The 17,128-nt window shown below is 38.1% G+C and overlaps 1 protein-coding gene across 13 annotated transcripts in view; it reads right to left on the bottom strand.

The window, feature by feature from the left end:
* RRAS2 (RAS related 2) overlaps window positions 1-17,128 on the bottom strand; it is a 93,970-nt gene that overhangs the window by 6,615 nt on the left and 70,227 nt on the right. For 12 of the 13 annotated variants that reach the window (XM_055355865.1, XM_055355859.1, XM_031016115.3 and 9 more), the window contains exons 2-4: window positions 11,169-11,256; window positions 10,160-10,262; window positions 9,870-9,978 (exon numbers count right to left, since the gene is read on the bottom strand). In XM_055355865.1, the coding sequence (XP_055211840.1) occupies window positions 9,870-9,978; window positions 10,160-10,227 (177 nt within the window). In that variant the 5' untranslated portion in view covers window positions 10,228-10,262; window positions 11,169-11,256. Of the gene's footprint in view, window positions 1-9,869; window positions 9,979-10,159; window positions 10,263-11,168; window positions 11,257-11,454; window positions 11,474-17,128 lie in introns of those variants that run through there. The other variant, XM_055355863.1, reaches the window with a different exon arrangement.

The following is a 17,128-nucleotide window of genomic DNA, read 5'->3' on the forward strand; positions in this document are numbered from 1 at the left end:
TGAAGTCTCTGATTTTAAGTGTGAATTTGTCTATTTTTCCTTGTAGTTCTTAACATCTTGCTTCAAGATTTTTGAAGCTATTAGATCACGAATGTTTGGGACTGTTATGTCCTCTTGAGGAATTAATCTCCTTATCATTATAAAACACTCTTCTTTATCTCTGGTAATAGTCTTGGCTCTGAAATCTTTGTCTGATATTCATATAGCTACTTTAATTATTTTCATTATTGCTAGCCAGGCAATCATGAAAATAATTAAAGTAGCTATATAAATATCTTACTCCATCCTTTTACTTTAACCTTTGTGTCTTCACATTTAAAGTAGATTTCTTGTAGCATCTTGGCTTTTTATTCAATCTAACACATCTGCCTTTTAATTGAGACATTTGGGCAATTTACATTTAATGTGCTCATGGATACAGTTGAGTCAACTTGCTATTAGTTTCCTATCCATATTATCTATTCTTTGTTCTAGTTGTCTTCTTTCTCTACCTTCTTTTGGGTTAGCTGAGTTGTTTTTATGATTGCATTTTACCTCCTTTGTTGGTTAATTAACTATATATCTGTTATTTCAGTGGCTGCTTCAGAATTTATGGTATACATTTTTAATTCATGACAGTCTAATTCAAATGATACCATACCAATTCAAGTATGGTTTAAGAATCTTACAACAGAGCCAGGTGCAGTGGTGTGTGCCTAAAGTCCCAGCTACTTGGGTGGCTGAGGCAAGAGGATCACTTGAGCTCAAGAGTTCAAGGCCAGTCTGGGCAACACAGTGAGAACCCTCTCTCAAGAAAAAAACAAACTAGTTAACAACAATATTTCTCCCTCCTGCTCTTTTTTGTTATTAACTTTTACTTCACAATGCGTTTATTATTTTTGCTTTAAATATTCAGTTATGGTAAGAGTAATTTATATTTATCCACATAATTACCATCTCTGGTACTCTGTATTCATTTTCAGATTTCCATTTGGTATCATTTCCCTTCTGCCTAAGGACATCTTTTCACATTTCTTGTAACGCAGGTCTGCTGCGGATGAATTATCTCGCTTTTACATGTCTGGGAAAAGTCTTTATTTCATCTTCATTTCTGAAATAAATTTTTAGTAGGTATTGAATCCTAGTTGATAGTTTTTGCTATCAGTACTTAAAAGATTCTGCACCACTATCTTCTGGCTTCACTGTTCAATGAGATGCAATGATGACTCCTGCCATCCTTATCTTTGTTCTTCCATATGTAATGTGCTCTTTTCCCCCCGTCTGGCTATTTTTCAGATTTTTTTCTTTACCACTGATTTTAAGTGATTTCATTATAATGTATCTTATAATTTTCTTCATATTTCTTGTGCTCCGGGTTTGTTGAGCTTCTTGGATGTGTGTATTTTTCATCAAATGTGGAAATTTTCAGCAATGACTTCTGCTGTTAATCCCATCCAGTGCATTTTTCATGTCAGACATTGTAGTTTTACTTCTGAAAGTTTGATTTGGATCTGTTTACATCTTTCATGTCTCTAACGTGTTTTCTTGATTGCATAAAATACGGTCAAAATAACTGTTTTAATGTCTCTGTCCACTAATTCTATTATCTTTGTCATTTCTGGATGTGCTCCTATTAATTATTTGTTTCCTTATTGTGGGTCATATTTTCTTGCTTCTTTATATGTATGGGAATTTCTGAGTAGAAGGCTGGGACTTTTACGTATCAGGTATCAGATATTTTGTATTCCTAAACACATTCCTGAGCTTTCTTCTAGGATGCAGTTATTTGGAAACACGTTATCCTTTCAGGTCATGCTCTAGGTTTTGTTACAGGGTACCAGAACAGCATTTAGTTTGGCTAATTTTGCCCCACTACTGGGACAAAACCCTTCTGAGTTATACTATCCAATACTCCAAGAAATATAAGGTTTTCTACTTTGATTGATTAGAATATGAATTATTCCTAGCCCTGTCTGAGCTCAAGGTATTGTTCCTTCTAAACTTTTTAGGTAATTTGTTCTCCCAGTTTAATATTCTATTCCAAAAATTTAGCAGCCTCAATACAGTATCATTAGTTTAGTACACCAATATACATATATCCAACAACTACTTCATAACTGTTTGTGCCCTGTGGCATTCCAACAGGATAACGGGCAGCTTCTACATGGCACTGGTATATCTAAGTTTATCTAACTTTTAAATTTACCTTGTCTCTCTTCAAAATAACGTATGTGCCACAAGGCTATGCATTTGAAATATAAACTGATCAAGTTACCCGAACAATTAACGATAAGGAAGGAAGCCGAGTAAACACAGAAAGCTTCACAGAACCACCAATTTTAGATAGGACAATTTCTGTTTTAGGAAAATTTGACATGTGAAATTCCTTCATATAAAATACCCCTATGCTGTCACAAATTCTGTTTCTTCTTCCTGGGATGTCATCCCTTCTCTCTCAACTCTACACTCTCAAATTCTTCCTCACTAACCTTTCAAGACCTGAGCAATGAAACTTCCCCCTAAGTGTTGGTGCTGTTTTGGAAGCACCTTCTCAGAGCTCCCATCACACCATCTGGTTACCACTGACAAGTCTCTAACAATACCACAGTAAAATTTTTCGTTTTGTTTTCTTATTCTTTCACCACGTCATCATGTCCTCTGAGGCTAGGAAGTTAAGACAGGTCTGTCTTTGTACATCCAAAGCTTAGAAGCATGCTTAGCAGCTAAATAAGTAAACACATATTAAGTAAATGGTGTACAACTAACCAAATAGGTACATTCTTAAGTTAAAATATATATATATATATATATACACACACACACAAAAAGTAAAAGAAATCTCAATAAACTACTTACTTTGTTGGGGTAAATATGATTGGGGGAAGGAAATACACGTACTTAGAATTTTTCCAGTAGTTTTCCTGCTCCATTATTCCTCAAAAAGATACCTTGTCCTACCCATCATGCATAATGTAATTCACATAAACAGGAATAGCAACTCACCTATCTTTATATAGGGTAAAAAAAGTTAGGCCAGGCATGGTGGCTCATGCCTGTAATCCAAACACTTTGGGAGGCCGAGGTGGGTGGATCACCTAAGGTCAGGAGTTCAAGACACGCCTGGCCAACATGGTGAAACCCTATCTCTCCTAAAAATACAAAAAGTAGCCGGGTGTGATGGCACGGGCCTGTAATCCCAGCTACTCGGGAGGCTGAGGCAGGAGAATTGCTTGAACCCGGGAGGTGGAGGTTGCACTGAGCCAAGATTGCGCCACTGTACTCTAGCCTGGTTGACAGAGCAAGACTCTGTCTCAAAAAAAAAAAAAAAAAAAAAAAAGAAGAAAAAAACGAAATGTTAATTAATTCATGGTCTACATGATAAAACAATCCTGCTGCTAGGGTTATGTGCTTCACTTGTTTTTGTTTTGTTTAGTTTGGTTTTGGGACAGGGTCTCACTCTGTCACCCAGGTTGGAGTGCAGTGGCATGGCCACAGCTCACTGAAGACTCAACCTCCCAGTCTCAGGTGACCTTCCCACATCAGCCTCTTGAGTAGTTGGGACTACAGGCACGTGCCACCATGCCTAATTTTTTTTTATTTTTAGTAGAGACAGGGTCCTGCCACGCTGTCCAGGCTGGTCTTGAATTTCTGGGCTCAAGGGATCTGCCTGCCTTGGCCTCCCAAAGTGCTGGGATCACAGGTGTTTGCCACCATGCCCAGCCATTTATTTGTTTTTAAAGCATGGTTTCACATCACTGTCTTCCAGGAAACAAAGCAAACAAATTTATACATACATTTCTGGTGAAGAAATCTCTAACCACATGCTTGTGAGCTGACACAGCATACTTTTAACTAAGTAGAAATAGCACTGCCATCACCAAAGCAAACAATAGAAGACAAAAAGTACAACATACTGGAACAGAGCCATAGCACTGTGGAAGTTAGAAATCAAAAGAAAACTGAAAGTTAGAAAAGTAAGTACTTCCTAGAGGTTCCTCGACCCAGATAATTTCATAAAGATACCAAATAATATTAAGCCTCATCTCCTGGATATTCTGATTTGGTAGATTTCAGCACTTCCCAGACATGTTTTGTTTTAAATAACCAGGGCAAATCTGATGCAACAAATTCACAGAACTACATTTGGAAGCTTCCAGTAAGACTCAGTTCAAAAACACAAGTATCAGCAGCAGTTCACAATAACATGTATGAGCTCATCTAGTACTATATTTCCAAACAGAATGAACTACATTTCAGTGCTCAGAGTTATGTCAAGTTAATGAAGTTTACAGAAGCAAAACTTGTTTTCACAAACATCTATTATGTAAAAAGAATCATCACATTAATACAACGTCTTAACTCACTGGCACCCAGATTCATCCACTCAACAAATACTTATTTAGTGCATACCTCTGTTCTATATGCTAACGATAAAGCCTGAACAAAATTGACCTGTCAAAACTGAGAAACCCTCATAGTACCCACACCTACATTCACCATCTAAACCCTTTTAGACGCACATAAGGCACAGATAAGGCCACATGTGGTAAGATCCTCTACTATTTGAGGAGGGGTTCTTTTTCCTAAGAGGCTGTAGGGGGCACACTGGTCAAAAGTACTGACAGATAGGAGTCTGGATTGATATACTTAGCTATCTATTAAGTATAATGAGTTATTTTCTCAAATTAATAGTAACGATTAATAATTAAGCAACTAAAAGGAGGGGAAAAAGAGGGAACAACCAAGGTAAGCCAGGAGAAAGATGGTAAAGACAAAAAAGCAAAGACAGTTGATCTCTAGACAGGGCTGAGTTGAGGACAAGGAACTTGAAATCAGATATATCATGAAATTCCACTGTCTAAGCCAACATACTGTGGTATTTAATTTCAGATTCAAGTGTTGTTATATTTACCTACTTTCATATTTTAGCAAAGGTAAGCAAATCATTTACCTATGTTTTCTTCCTACACCTTTAGCAGAATAAACAAAATGACTGGCATATCTTAAGGGACCAGATGGCTGGTAATACTAAACAACCATTCAAATTCTACAGGTATCTTTTTATTTCACGTAAACCTCAGTGACTATTCTGTCTACTGCTGCATCATCACTGCCTAGAAAAGGTGTTCAATAAATACTGGATGAATGGATGGAAGGATGAAAGAAGCAACCCAGTCCACAGATACAGAGGCCATAAGCGAGCAAGCAAAGCCTCTTCTGGATGACATCCCTGAACCCTGGTGGGGTTCAGAATCTCAGGAGCCAGTGGTAGAAATGGCCAGTGCTGACCCACAAATTCAAAGAACAAGGAGAAATGGCATTTATTATCTACAAGAAAATAGGCTAGAAGGTAAAGAAACTACAAAGGATCAAGTCTAAGACAAAGGTAGAAAAAAACAAGCTGTGTCGGCAACAGAGAGCAAGCCAGACTGGTTACTCAGAACCTACAGATGACAAAAAACTAAACATCTCTGAATAGGCGGAAAGAAGCTTTTACAGCATCCCCGTGGCCTGTCCAAGTTGACTTGGTAGAACACGTAAGTGTGTCAAGACATTATAGACGGACACCTTTAATTGTGAAGAGATGTTAAAAAGGTAAAAACCAGCTGGGCGCAGAGGCTCACACCTGTAATCCCATCACTTTGGGAGGCCAAGGCGGCAGATCACGAGATCAGGAGTTTGAGACCAGCCTGGCCAACACGGTGAAACCCTATCTCTACTAAAAATATAACAAATTAGCTGGGCATGGTGGCCCGTGCCTGTAAGCCCAGCTACTCAGGAGGCTGAGGCAGGAGAATCACTTGAACCCGGGAGGTGGATGTTGCAGTGAGCCGAGATCGTGCCATTGCACTCCAGCCTGGGCGACAAAGCAAGACCCGTTTCAGGGGGGGAAAAAAAGGTAAAAACCTCTACTATAGCATCTCAATTTCATGCTATAGTATCCCAATTTCAATAGCATGCCCCCTAAGGGTGGGAGATAAGGCATGTTTGTCTTTGCACATCCAGAGCCCAAGACACTTTAGAGAGACAAGGAGACAAAGTAGTACCAACAAAGGACACTGGGGAGGCTGGAGGAGCAGGAAATACTATCTCAGAGCTAAGTAAAGAAAGTGCTTCAAAAAGGAAGTGATCAACCATGTCAAATGTCACTGACATTTGTCCAATTAGTGATACTGACGGTGGCACTGAATGCCTGATGTCTGCAGAATCAAGAATGGCAGGAGAAAAAGTAGAGAAAGTAAGTTTCAGGAGTTTTGCTATTAAAGAGGGGCAGAAAAAATATACTCAGAGGGGAATGTGAGATTAAAAGTTTATGCTGTAGTTTTTTTTTGTTTTAAAGATAAGAGACATGGTAGCATGTTGTATGCTGATGGGAATGATCATGCAGAAATGTTCATCTGAAATAGAACAACTGCTGGGGTAATGTCCATGAGTTGGTGAGAAGGAACAGGATCCAGTGTCTGGTGGAGAAGTTGATCATAGACAGATGAACAGTTTATCCATGTAAGTGGAGGGAAGTGAACTTGATGGGGTACCTGTGCACTCAGGTTAGTAGAAATGGAGGTAAGGACATGTAGAAATTTCTCACAGAAACAGGAAAACATACACATTATCAGCTGAGAGTGAGGAAAGAGAAGAAAGTGTTACAGGTTGAAGAAAATGAGAAAGTATGTAAAAATTATCCAAACAAATGGGAAATAGGTGGACTAGGGAAACGTAGGATTCCCAGTCAGCACTAAAGGCCCATAAAGATTAGTGGTCATGACTTTAAAGTGAGAGCAGTCAACATGCCTGAGTACAGGTGCAAAGGAAGAAAAAGCATAAGGAGGAATAAAACTTTTCTTTGTGTCTATCCTTCAGAGAGTAGACGCCATATAAATGAGCAGAAAACTAAGCAATCAGATTTCAGGCACTTGCTTTTCTCCCTTGGATATATATACATCTAAGCTTTTCAAGATATACATAATTTATGTCTATTTATATGGTTTAGACGGAAAAATAAATACAAAATAACTTACTGCAAACTAACACTACATATCTTTAGGGTGACTGAAACAAGGAAATCATTTCCTATATTGTTCTCTCACTTTTTTACCCTGAGAATCTATTACTTTTACAAAAAGTAAAAAAAAAACTTCCATGAAAAAAATTATAATCCAATGATATACAAACAAAGCCAGTGCCACAATATGTTGACTGTCTGCAGACAGATGGAAACTGCATACCACATTCTGGCAATCTTCAGTACAGGTTGAATATCCCTTATCCAAAATGCATGGGACCAGAAGTGTTTGGGATTTTGGAATTTTTCTGATTTTAGAATACAGTATTTGCATATACATAATGATGTTTCTTGGGAATGGGACCCAAGCCTAAACACAAAATTTACTTTTCATATACACTTTATACACATAGCCTGAAGGTAATTTTATACAATATTTTAAGTAATTTTGTGCATGAAACAAAGCTTTCACTGTGACATCACATGAGATCAGGTGTGAAATTTTCCACTTGTGGAATCATGTTGGCTCTCAAAAAGTTTCAGATTTTGGAGCATTTCAGATTTCAGGTTTTTGGGCTAGGGATCCTCAATCTGGTGTATAGACAACTTAAAAATAACTCATATAGACCCAAACTGATAATGGCAGAGCCTCTTTGGGGTTCTAGTGGGCATACACCCTCCTCCCTTCCCTAATCTGCCACTGCCTACCCTACAGGAGATCTCCACCTATCCTAGGTCTCCTACCTATTCCTTTACTGGAGCTACCACCATGAGAAGGTTTGAGAAAGATCCTATTTCTATATTCAGGGCAGGAAGCATATTGGGGTGAGGCAAAAGTCAGCAAGAGATAGGAAGAGAACTCCTTCAATGCACATCTACTTTGCCATTATTTCCCAGATGCAATGACATATAGAGTTTCTAGTACTAGAAAGAACTGACAAGAGCCACAGGCAGGGTCCACTGGGCAACATCAATAAATATAATCAGGTTTAGAAACCTCAAGGAAATGGTCTAAAAAAAAAAACAAAATTAAATCTAAAAAAAAATAGATGAACTGTCTATGCTAGGTTTATAATGTAAGCAATGCCATATTCTTAATTATTTCAAACGGTTTATATTGATTTGAAATGAAGAACAAATTTTTTCACTCTAACTTTATAACCAGATTTGAACGAGACTTAGCAGGAAAATTTATTCTATACCAAGTTTCATCAGTGGACATTTCCAAATCTTAGCATTAAGATAATATATCATTTTCTTGGGCCGGGCATGGTGGCTCGTGCCTGTAATCCCAGCACTTTGGGAGGCCGAGGCGGGTGGATCACAAGTTCAGGAGATCGAGACCATCCTGGCTAACACGGTGAAACCCCGTATCTACTAAAAATATAAAAAATTAGCCAGGCATGCTGGCAGGTGCCTGTAGTCCCAAGCTACTTGGGAGGCTGAGGCAGGAGAATGGCATGAACCCGGGAGGCAAAGCTTGCAGTGAGCCAAGATCACGCCACTGCACTCCAGCCTGGGTGACAGAGCGAGACTCCGTCTCAAAACAAAACAAAACAAATATATATATATATATATATATCATTTCCTCTTAAGTCAGTGTTTGAAATCGGGTATGCCGCCGATAAAATTTTATGTACACAGCTAAAATCAGAGACAGTTACAAAATAGAAGGCTGCCCTCAAAGCTGTTTATCAACCAATTTTTCCTGATGTTTACACTTTTCCAACAAAATCCTAAGAATCTGTAAACACAACATAATATAAAAACAAGAATACTTAAATACCAGCAAAATAAACAATTTAAACAATACATTTCAGATGTGGGGTAGAGACAAAAGACCTTAAAAAAAGCCATATAACGTTGATATTGTTTGGCTGTGTTCCCATCCAAATCTCATCTTTTTTAACTGCAGTTCCCATAACCCCCACATGTCATGGGAGGGACCAGGTGGAGATAATTGAATCATCGGTGGTTTCCCCCATCCTGTTCTCGGAGATCTGATGGTTTTATAAAGGGCGGTTTCCCTGCACACTCTCTCTTGCCTGCCGTCATGTAAGACGTGTCTTTGCTCCTTCTTCGCCTTCCGCCATGACTGTGAGGTCTCCCCAGCCATGTGAAACTGTGAGTCCATTAAACCTCTTTTTCTTTATAAATTACCCAGTCTTGGGTATGTCCTTTTAGCAGCATGAGAATGGACTAATACAAATGAACAGCCTGCATTAATATACAACTGACCTTGTTCCCCTCCCCTACAAAAAAGATGAATGTGCAATGTTACCAAAAAATTATTTTAACTAATAAAATTTCAATAAGTGGGTAAAGAAACAAGTGAGAATAAATTAGCCTGCAAACTAAATACTAAAAATATTATTTTATTAAATGTTACTGAAGTGTTAGAGTTAGCCAATGTAAAGAATTAACAGAAAATTCAGTCATTAAAGTGACTTAGAAAAAAATCCAAATACTGCAATTTAAATGAAAGCCATTCTCTACATGAAGTTAATTTAGTATTAACACCGAATAACTTAGGCCTTTAGTGGTAACTCTGAAATTATCCAACTAAGTCAGAGTTTTGGATGTAATCCAAGAAATTATTACATGCGAATAAAGCTAGTTTAAACACTTGCAGGCTTATAAAGTCTTATAAAATTTTATGAAAAACTATTTGAAAATAAGAAATTTTAATTTCCCCAAATCTACTTCCTTTTTATTTTTCACCCGCTGTGACTTCTGTAAATACAGTGTGCCAGACTCAGCTATAAACACTTAGGTGGCATGGAGCACAGTATTTTTTTTACTAGACTTTCAATTATTTCCTTAAATCTACCAGTTCACTCACATGATTATAAACAATTGGTTTCCCAACAGTGAAATTCCTTCTCACCTGTCTTTGATGATCCAGATCTGCTTTATTACCAATTAAAATCATTGGGAACTCATCACGATCCTTTACTCTGAGAATCTGTCTTTGAAACTTATAGATTTCTTCAAAACTTAAAAAAAAAAAAATCAAAAACAAATTAATCAATTTGGTCAAGTATCAGAATTCAGCAAGTCTCATGCCCCATTTAGTACTTTATTTTTCCTTTTTCTATAAAAACAAAAAGTCCAAACTCAATAAAGTCTAGTGATCTTGACAAGAACAGTGGATCTACATTCTAATATGGTACAAACCTGCCTCTATCTGTGACTGAAAAGACCAACAGGAAGCCCTCGCCAGTCCTCATATACTGTTCTCTCATGGCTCCAAACTCTTCTTGTCCTGCTGTATCCAAAACTAAAGAAAAAACAACAAATGTAATTATACTTCTGCTTTTTATAAACTGCTTCCCCACAAGGGCAAGACCAATTAATGTTAGTCCTCTAGAGAGCCTCATACTTGGTATAATACAGAAACGGCATTCCTTTCTTAGTACTTTATTCTTAATACTAAAGGCAAATATATTCTAATGGCAGACAGTTACAGAGTTTATCTTCATCAGTATGGGTTGACTTTGTGGTTAGAATATATTAGCATACTAATTAGAAGCTTAAAAATATCAAACACATTTAATCAGATGGAGTCAGGTAACCTCTAAAATCACTTGAATGTTTTATCACCTCCATGGAAAAAACTGAAAAAGATACCTGTAAATTCAAGAAAGAAATCTGAGTTATAACCACTATCTCCCAATACCATACTTAGTGCAGGTGCTAATGTAATTTTTGATCTCTGTAAATAAAAGAATCATACATATTAGAAGAATAGGGCTTTCTTTGTGGAGAGGGGGGATGTTTAGACACAAAACATTATTTGCTAAAGTCTCTGTGCTATAAATTCTAAGTAACAGTATCAAACTTTTTCTATATTCACTTCATCCATTTAACCTTTGCCAAAAGGTAGGAAGAGCTGAGACCTGACAGGTTTTTTCCAGTTGTCCCAATAAAATCAACTTCAACAAACTGCAATGAGACCAGTTTCACTAGAACAAGATCAATACAAATATAGTTTTACTTTTCATTTATTGAGGAATATTTAAATTACCCATTATGCAGACTCTTCAATCAAAACTTACAAATGACATGGGCTAATATTCCAGATCATCTAATATTTCAAATACATTATTTAACATAGCAAAACATCAGCGCTTACTTTTTTAAAAAATATGATATGCAAATTATCAAACAAAGGAAGTTTACTTACTATCTAGCCGGGCTGCTCTGTCATCTATCACACACTGCTTTGTGTAAGAATCTTCAATGGTTGGATCATAATCCGTTACAAAATAGGACTGCAAGAAAAGAAAAAACTTTATTTTAAAATTCATGGCCAGGCATGGTAGCTCACACCTGTAATCCTATGCTCTGGGAGGCCGACGGAGAAGGATCACTTGAGGCCAGGAGTTTGAGACCAGCCTGGGCAACACAGCAAGACTCTTATCTCTTAAAAAAAATTAAAAAATTAAAAAATTAGCCGACGTGGTGTGTACCTGTGGTCTCTGCTACTTGGGAGGCTGATGTGGGAGGATCACTTGAGCCCAGGTGGTTGGGGCTGCAATGAACCATGATTGTGCCACTGTACTCCAGCCTGGGAGACAGGACAAGACCCTGTCTCAAAAATAAAAATAAATAAAATAAATAGAATAAAAAATAAAATAAAATTTATCATTACCTGCCTACCAATGTACCAATGTAACTTTGCTTAACAAATTCCACTTATCCAGAACTAATCAAAACATTTTCACTGTACTAGGGTTTACCCTCTATGACAATTCCCCACCAAATGTTCTTATGAGCACCTTCACGTGAAGAAAAGGTACTAGGTATCTCTAAATTTTCATATCTGAAATATGCAAGACTGTAAAAGATCTACAACTTTTTTCATAATTATTTAAGGTTAAGAATCTAGATCTCAAACTCTAGAAAAATCAGAAAACACTGTAAGTTATAATTCAGACCTATTTGAATTAGCAACCTGATTATAATCATCAGTCCTAAGAAGTCAAGTAGCTGGAAAAAACGGAGACAACACAAAGAGGCCTGGAACATTTCATCTTATACCTTTCTTTTCTCACACTTTGTCTTATTCCCCTTTCAACTGTCTTATGTACTATAAGAAATATCATTTTGAAATTTTTTCATTAGTAGGAACCTCAAACTTACTCTTTCACTGACATCTTTTGTTGTTTTTTTATCTTAAATTCTATTCCTCTCTTCTTTGATCAAACCCTCCCAACTATTGAAGTCATTACCATAAAAAAAAAGGGGAGGGGACAGTTAAAGTATCCAAGTAAGAAGGGAAGAATCTCAGCCTACATTTCAGTTTTATTTAAAAGGGTTTTAAAAAATCAGCTACTCAGGAGGCTGAGGTGAAAGGATCACCTGAGCCCAGAAGGTCAAGGCTGCAGTGAGCCATGATCATACCACTCTGCACTCTAGCCTTACTGACAGGATGAGACCCTGTCTCCAAAAAAGAAAAAGGTTTAAAAGAGAAAACAACAATAATCTGAGAGAGTGCATTTCCCTCTTCTTACAGAAGGGCACTAACCAGGACACCAACATCATCCTCCGTTTGTTCTGAGTATCTCCTTTGATCTACTTTGGACTGACTTCCTCAAAGCCCATTTTCCCACTGGCTCATTACAAAATCTGAAGGAATGATTTGGAAGGAGACAGCTTAATGCTAGGAACCAGCATCAAGAGTATTTAGCCTTCTTCAGGCAAGGGTTCCTGGCTCTTAGGACCCAACATTCGTGGTGACCTATGCAAACACCAGAGAGCTACTCAGAAACAAGCACTCTTGAAGAGGACAGAAAAGAATCCCCTGGTTTTGGGAGGAGATACATTAATCTGCCTGATACCATGACTGTACATATTTTTTTTGAAGGACACTTTCCACATTTTATTTAAGTCTTAAGAATAACTTTAAAGCCAGGCATGGTGGCTCATGCCTGTAATCCTAACACTTTGTGAAAATTACTTGAGCCCAGGAGTTCCAGACTAGCCTGGACAACAAGGTGAGACCGCATCTCTACGAAAAATTTAAGACTTAGCCAGATGTGGTGGTGTACACCTGTAGTCCTAGTTACTCCGGAGGCTGAGACAAGAACTGCTTGAGCCCAGGAGTTCGAGGTTACAGTGAGGTATGATCATGCCACACTGCGCTCCAGCCTGGAAGACAGAATAACACCCTGTCTCTTAAAAAAAATTTTTTTTAATTAAAATTAAAATGTTTAACTTTAATCACAGAATTCCATATCTATAATCCTATTTGTTTTTTGATGTTTCACTTCAGTGCATGATTTATTGAACAAAGTCTGTAAAAGAAATGTTTACCAACAGCAGTAACTTTTAGTAGGAAGCCATCTCCTCCACTACTCCATCACCATTTAAAAATAAACAGGTATCAATTCACTTAAGTAGCCTTAAAAAAAAAAAAAGGTATCAAAACAATCATGAACTTACTTTTTGGCACCCATGCCACTTCAAAAAGTAAATAAATTTTACTGGCAACAATATTCTCTACACCCACTATTTTAAACAATAGGAATCAGCAGTCTTTCACAAGCAAATTGGATAAAGCATGCGCTGTACTTTTTAAGATTCATTTCTTGAAACATGTTTCCCCATATGCCATGCTTTTATATCTTGTAAAACCTGAATTTCACTGACTACTCCCAGCTGATGCCTAAAAGTGCTACACTGTCCCTACTGATTTGGTCTAAAATATAATAAACAAATGTTAAATACATTTTTTACAAATGCCAAGCCATGCACAACAGCTAGAATTCTTTAAATGTGACAGTTCTTGGCATTGTGAGATTAAGATATTAACATGCACAAAAGATTGTTGGTTTGATTGTTATATAAAAGATTGTTGCAACTTTGAAGTCCAGTATAATAAACTGTTTTACCTCTACTCACTATGGACATTTCTTTGGATGTCTTAACTCTTGAAACACAATCTTAGTATTACAAGAATTTTGCCATACTGCTACATGCATTTATTTCCACTCATATTAATTTTTAAGACAAATTAATTGTTGGGATTTTTGGATATTTAGGTTCACACCCAATCTTTGCTGTGTCCTATCTTCATACTTTGTCTACAGAGACCATCATCTACTGGCTACACGTAAATTGTAAAGAGCCATCCACATTGAAAGATTCCTCCTCCAACGAAACATCACTCTGGGAACTGCCTATCATAGAATCAAAAACCTCTTTCCCTCTCAAAATTCTAAGAAGCCATAGGTCAGAATATCCCTAAGAGCATTCACTGTGTGCAGGTAACAAATACAAGCATCACCTCTCACCAAAAAGGCAACATTTTTGTTAAACTTGGGTACCAGATATTTGAGGCAACAGATCACCAATAAGTAATCAGTCCCAGTGATGAAGTGTCCTGGGTTTAATTCTAACTCTGCTATTCCCTAGCTGTGGGACCGAAGGCAAATCACTTTACATGTCTAATCTTCAGCATGTGTAAAACAGAGATAGGAACAAAATCCTGTGAAGCAGGTAAAATGAAATAATGCATATGAAGTGCCAAGGCATGCTGATTAATAAATGTCAACCATAATAATAACTATTATTTTTGTCATGCAGTTAAATGGTCTGAATTAGTGTTTTTTACTCAAGTATAAAGATTTGCTAAGCTCAGGAGTAGCTGTAATAATTCCAGTCCTAGTTACACTTCAGACCAACCACATGACCTCTGGGACTTGGTATCCAAACGTTGTGAATCAAGATGAAAGCTGGGGTTCTGGAAATAGTCTCTGGATCTGAGCAGCAACTACACAGGTAATTTACATAAGTAAAAACCCATCAGGCTGTACATTTAAGATCTGTACACTTTTTTGTACATATATGAATTATACCTCTAGAGAACATATAAATTAAATGGCTCCCTGCTGCTTATAGGATTCCGTAGTTTCTTTACATACTATGCGAAGCCCTCCAGGTTTTATGTAGTATGCAAAGCCATCCAGTTTGATCTGTGTTGTTCACCATGCAAAGCCTCATTCCCACTACTTGAAACCCTTCAGCCAATTGTCCTTGCTCTCTTGATTTCACTCACTCATTTGTTCAGTGATCATGTATGAAGCACCTACTAAGTACTCCATAAAGATACTCCATAAAGACACGGTCTCTATCTTCAGAGTCCAGTGCCTTTTATACAACCATCAGTAGTTGAGGTATTACTGGGGGCAAGAGAAGGATTGGGGCATTTTAAGTCTATACCCAAGCCAAAAAACAAACAGCATGAAGTGCCAATGCCATGCTTGTTCAGAAGGCAAGAGAAGTTAGACAGTTAATACTACAGTTATGTACAGAACTATGTATGCGTTCACTTATCAACACAGCCTCAGCAATTTGCCAGAAAAGAAAACAGTCTCTCTCCTGAAGTTATAAAAAGTTACCAACCACAGCCCAGAAAGGATGTTCTGTAGCAGAAAGAGAAAAAAAGAGGAAAAAAAAGCAAGCACAGTATTGCACTGAGCTAGACAGTAAAGGTTCAGGCAAGGATAGGGAAGGAGGGTGGACCCAAGGGCTCAAAAGAGTACACTGAGGGGAAAGGAAGGGTGGAGGATGGAGAGAGCACGTGTTTCCTGATAGACATGAAAGGATGTGTGCGGAAGAATCCTAGTCAAAAGACAGCGAATACCCCCCATTCAAAGGGCAGCATGCCTTCCCAGTAGTATGGAAGGGCAAATGAACTTCAGTTTCTTTAAAGTTGTCAGGAGATGTGGAGAAACATTTAGGATTAGGGAAGCTATCACATTCAGACAGAGATAAAGTCTGGTCTGGCAAGCCTGGGCAACCCCCATCTCTACAAAAAATAAATTAGCCAGGCATGGTGGCACGCGCCTATAGTCCCAGCTACTCAGGAGGCTGAGGTAGGTGACTGAGGTCGGGGGATTGCTTGAGCCCAGAAGGATGAGGCTGCAGTGAGCCATGATGGCACCCCTGCACTCCAGCCTGAGCAACAAAGCAAGATACTGTTTCCACCCCCGCCTCAAAAAAAATTGATCTGGGTAAGTTTGTCAGAAGCCCCTAATAATGCCAAAGTATAATATTATGCTGGGATAAGCAGGATAATCCTGCTTACATGCCACTAGGTTGCATAACAGGAGCTCGGGCTGGCCTCCTAAGGAGAACTGCCAACTCAGTATCTCCCCATTCAAAGAAGCCACATTAAGGAGGAAAAGAAGAAGGAAGGAGAGAAAAAGGGATGAGTTGCCCTTCCGCCTTCAGTGGTAAGGAGTGACAACTCACTTTCTTCTGACACCAAGCTATTGGTGAAAGTGTAGTTCCCAAACACTGCCACAGAGTGGTGCCTGGCCTACACACTGGGACTGGTAATTTACTGGAAATTCTAGGAAACTCAGTGAATCCAGCACATTGGTTAAGTCTACCACCCTTGCATAGAAAAAGGATAGGCTAGCTCTAAGGTACCACTGGGGAGTTGTAAACAAATGGAGGGCAGTTCTGAGCACAGCATCATTCTCAGGAAAGTCGCAGGAGTTCTCTAAAACCACAGGGTATAGAAACGGGAAGGGAAAAGTAAAGGAGAGAACGGAAACAGATAAACAAGTGTAGGAAAACCCCGAAAAATACTGAATCTGGGCAACGTGTATATGGTTGTAGGTTCTCTGGACCTACAACTGTATATATTCAACAGTTTTCATATTAAAATTAATTTTTTCTAAATCTGGTGGTAGCACATAAGGAAAGAGACAGTGATCCTTTTTTAACCCTGAGCTTTCACCTCATTCTACTCAAGACCACATCATGTAGAAGGCTGATATTTTTTCTTGCTCAGAATATTTTCCAAGTTTTCTTCTCTTTTCCCCCTCCCTCTTTTCTCCCTTCCTCCTTTTCTCTCAACACCACATATATCTTATCTACTTTGTCTTTTATTTTTTACTTTTATTGTCCATGTCTTCCCCGACCCAACTAGAAAGAAACTCCATGAGGGCAGGGACTTTGTCAGAGAAGTAAAGTGACCTGCTTAGTGCTTAAACATCAAATAACTTTGCTAATCTGCCTCTCTGAAAGTAAAACACACTCACACTCATCTTCCATTCCTGCTTCCACTGATCCCATCGAAAGTGACATATCCATAGGCCGGGCATGGTGGCTCAGGCTTATAATCCCAGC

This window comes from Gorilla gorilla, chromosome 9 (genome assembly GCF_029281585.2).
Source record: "Gorilla gorilla gorilla isolate KB3781 chromosome 9, NHGRI_mGorGor1-v2.1_pri, whole genome shotgun sequence".
Taxonomy (NCBI): Eukaryota; Metazoa; Chordata; class Mammalia; order Primates; family Hominidae; genus Gorilla; species Gorilla gorilla.